The 4,431-nt window shown below is 36.7% G+C and overlaps 1 protein-coding gene across 1 annotated transcript in view; it reads right to left on the reverse strand.

Annotated features, from left to right (window-relative positions):
• FBXL5 (F-box and leucine rich repeat protein 5) overlaps positions 1-4,431 on the reverse strand; it is a 23,760-nt gene that overhangs the window by 10,623 nt on the left and 8,706 nt on the right. Inside the window, 3 exon segments of the mRNA XM_009279100.2 lie at positions 646-1,371; positions 3,105-3,187; positions 3,387-3,535. Of these exon segments, the coding sequence (XP_009277375.2) occupies positions 646-1,371; positions 3,105-3,187; positions 3,387-3,535 (958 nt within the window).

Raw genomic sequence — 4,431 nt, forward strand, 5'->3', positions numbered from 1 at the left:
GGATGCCATTGGCCTTCTTGGCCGCCTGGGCACACTGCCGGCTCATGTTCAGCCGGCTGTCGACCAACACCCCCAGGTCCTTTTCCACCAGGCAGCTTTCCAGCCACTCTCCCCCAAGCCTGTAGCACTGCACGGGGTTGTTGTGACCCAAGTGCAGGACCTGGCACTTGGCCTTTTCGAACCTCATATGATTGGTCTTGGCCCATCGATCCAGCCTCTCCATAAATTATATCATTATCCAGGCAGGTTAAATGAGATGTTACTCCTGTTTTATAAAGTTTCAAGTGTATTGACAGGCATAACGAAAAAAATCAGTGAATCAACACAATTTCCTAACAAGAAATCACTAAACATCAAATCTAAAAGCATTAATACTGCCTAGAACAACAAATTCACAAAAATACTTGACTTCAGAGGATACGTCTAAAAGATTTTTTTTTTTTAAATCCCCAAAGGAAAAGCTGGAGAAAGTTTTCAAGTCTGGTACTATAAGTATTTTAAGATGCAAAGACCACTTAAAACTTACCGGAGTTTCTTCAGTAAAAATGTTTCTACCAAAACTAGGCAGATTCACCCCAGAATGACCCAACAAATAAAATTAGAAAAAACATACTGCAGCAAAATAGCTCAAAAATGTCTCCTCACCTGAGAGCACGGTCTGTGATCTGGTAACATCCAGACAGACTGAGAAACTGAAGAACTCGTGCAGTCTCTTCATCTGTTTTTTCACTCCCAGAGTACACCAAGTCTTTTTTCTCTGACTGCTTAGTCCTTGTTGGTTTTTTACACAGTGCAGAGGACTCTGGAAGTGCTCGAATAGTTCTTAGTGCTGTCCCAGCACAACAAAATGAGTGACCGCAGTAAATCAAGTCAGTAGAAGCACAGTGCTGCTGCCACCCTCTAGTCCTTAATCCATAAATGTCTCTACTGTAGCAAGATGCAGAACAATTAATATGGGATGTTGGTTCCATAAGACAAAATCCTTCAACATTTCTGTGTCTCCACTCTGCAGCATCTTCAATGTCAGCTAAATCATCTGCATCTAGCATCCACACGTAAGCAGAATTGAAGTTTTCTGAGCCATCAGGTTTAGTCCAATGCTGCTCACTACCTCCTCCCTCAATGAGGTTTTCATTGTTGATTTCACGCAAACAATTATACTTCTTGTTGGGCTGCAGAGTAATCTCTCTGTTTTTCCACAAAGTCTTAGCATTCCTGTTTCTGCAGCTTTTCAGAATACCTCTGTTATGGTGAGTTGATATGATGATACCCAGTGCTCTGGAAATCCTCTCTATAGCCACATCTGTGATTTTTTCACATCCAGATAGATCAAGGTGGCGGAGATTTTGACAACAACCAACTGAAGACCAACTGAAATCAGGGAAAAAAGTGATTTGTTTGGTTAGTATTTTTATTTTTTTAGTTTTCATTCAGAAACAGGTGTTAAGGCTAAATATACAAAAGAACATTTCATAAGTAAAATACTTATATTAATTCACAGAGCATTTAAAGAAAAAAACCCAGACAAGTTAGACTTGATACTCAAGTGCTGTATATATGCCTAGACAAATTATGTCTAAAGAAATGTGAAATGAATCATGAATCGGTAACAACCTGTATTTTTTCCATATACTGAGAGTTAAAAGAAGTCCAAATTCGCCATACGTTGAACAAATTTTTAAATAGTAGATCAGACTGCAAACACCAAATACATATGTGAGAACAATTTCAAAAAGCAGCTTCTGTTGTGTATAATGCAGTTACCAAGAGCCATCTAAGTTACTAGACATCACAGTTAACTTCTCAGAAGGCTGAAAAAAGCAAACTTACTGAAATAGCAAATTTCACCCCTGAAAAAAAAAAAATACACCTGACGTAATATTCAGTTCAAAGTATTTTAATAGTTGTAATTTCTAGTATTTGAGTTTCTCAAGCTTGGCTGTTTATACATATTGAAATATCAGCATAATTAGATCATATATCCTTCTGTCATTTCCCATTTCTTTCAGACAGAATAGCTGGATTCCTCAAATATATTCTGTGTACAGTATTAATTATTCCATAAAAATGATTAAAGATGGTAATGAAATCAGACTTTTTCATATTAACAAAACCTCACCCCTTCAGCCTTTTCTTTTTCACCTGAAACAGAAATTTGATCTACAATAATATTGTTACATTATTAGCTATAAAAGTATATAGCTTATTTAAGTGATCTTTACCTATCCATAGCTTATGTTAACTATCACTTACTTTCCATAAGTGATTACTTATATTTACAGCAAGCCAAACTCATTTTTTGAGTTACAAATTGGGGTGTTGGAACTATAGATATATGAGGAGCAGCAAATAATATAAGTTTCACTAGAGATTGACAAAAGCTCACATAGACTGATTTCTGAGCCACAGAAATTCCATAAGGCTTTCATTTCAAGTAAAACTTCTTGCACAAGCTGCAGAGTGCTGTTACCAGCATCCATGCTGGTAAAATTTTCCATGTTGTTAACACAAAAAACTTCAGAGCACTGTATGATGAAAGTATTGAACACTGAAATAGCCACTGAGTTTCAGTATCACAGTAAGACCCATTGGTGCAGGCTCTGCATCCATGCACTATCCCACTGACATCAATAAAATTTCTGCAGGCTTCAGTAAAACTCAGGAACCCACAGTTACTACACCTAAGCCTTAGAGCTTTGCCCACCATTTGATCAGTGTCTTAATAGCAGTATTTCAAACACTACCAGCTATATCGGACCAAGAACTACCATAACTGACTGACTCCGCAAAAATCTATGGACAATTTCAAGTTGTTAATACTAGAACAAAACACAATTATTGTTATAGATAGCTACACATTGATAGGTAATACAGATCCAAGAGTGAAGACAGAGCATTTTAAATGGCCATTACAAAGTTACATGCTTCACTTGCTATTTCATTGATTTGTTACTCTGGTTTAGTTCTTAGTTTTGTGTGAATCCTGAATGTGATTTCTCTATTTCTCTCTTTATTGGCAATGGACTAAGACACGTTTGAATGTTTTTCCCCCTCAAAAAGCTGGATTTTTATTTTATTTTTAAAGGAAACAACAATTATCTAACCTTTCAAATGCAGAATCTGAAATATCAGTCTGAGTGAGATCCAAATATTCCAAGTTGGGGCAAAGCTCCAAGATCTGTCTAACCTGGAAAAGGAAAGGAAAATAATCAGTAAAGACACAAGCCAATAAGGCTGCACACAGTGTCAAGAGACAACATACGAATTAACATTCTCTTGAATTGCAACTCATTTTCACTACCCCAGTGTTTTAAACTCAGGCACATCAGTTTTCAATTAGAGGCTGCATAGACATAATTATTAAATGCCAGTTTCAAATTACATACCATTTTGCTAGACACTACAGAACTGTAAGCCAATACTAATGTCTTCACTGAGGAGCCTACATGCGGGAGGACATTATGAATTAAGCCATGAAGTAAACGTTTTTCCATTTGTGCTATATTAATGGCAAGTGAATCTTCAGCTGCTTCTTCTGCAAAATAAAACCAAAGAGAAAGACTTAAAATATGCTTTGAGTCATTTGGAATTCACATTGCCATCTTACATCAAATAAGTTATCAGGAAACTAAAGAAAGCATAACAAGGCATAAGTTTCAGAAAGTACCTTACATCAAAAACTTTTGCTGAACTCTAGTTCAACATACTACTTAAGCCTCATCTTTAAAAACTATCTGCTTGTCTTTCTGACAATCCTGAAGAGTTTAACTCCAACGGCAAGTAAACAGTAAGAGTCTTAACAGAAAATTATCATTAACGGACTTGGAGAAATATTGACTACAGATTATGTACTAATCAGGGCTGTCTGGGGCATCTGTTTCCACCGACTTGCTTTATACATTGAAATACTATCTATCTCACAAAGCATTTCACATCCTGCGATATAACAGCTTAAGACAAATTTTAAATTAAGCCTAGAATGCATCAGGATGCAAGATGATTCATGCAAACTTCCTGAAGAGATGAAGCCTAGCTTTTACCTCCTTCCTAACTCCAGACACATACCCATAAGTCATCTTCTACCTGCACTCATGGTTGCTCTCTCCTAGATGAGTTAGCTCAGCTCATTAAAACCAGCTGCCTGCTTCTCCCCCCCACCCCTTTTTTTCACCCAGCTGGGAGTCAGGATGAGATGAAGATGAGGAAAAAGAGCACTCCTTTCAGGAATCTTAAGTAGTTGCTAGACAAAACTTCCCAAGTTCTTTTTTACTGTATAAGTCTACTCGGCTTAGTAAGCACTTAATCTAGACAGAACGTAAGTATTACTGCATTTGTCATTATTTTAATGTACTGGAATAAACTAAGAAAAAAATCTGTATTTTAAACTGATTTTACAGAATAGAGTCAATTTTACACATTTATCTCTTATAG

Source organism: Aptenodytes forsteri, unplaced genomic scaffold (genome assembly GCF_000699145.1).
Source record: "Aptenodytes forsteri isolate BGI_AS27 unplaced genomic scaffold, ASM69914v1 Scaffold242, whole genome shotgun sequence".
NCBI classification, from domain to species: domain Eukaryota; kingdom Metazoa; phylum Chordata; class Aves; order Sphenisciformes; family Spheniscidae; genus Aptenodytes; species Aptenodytes forsteri.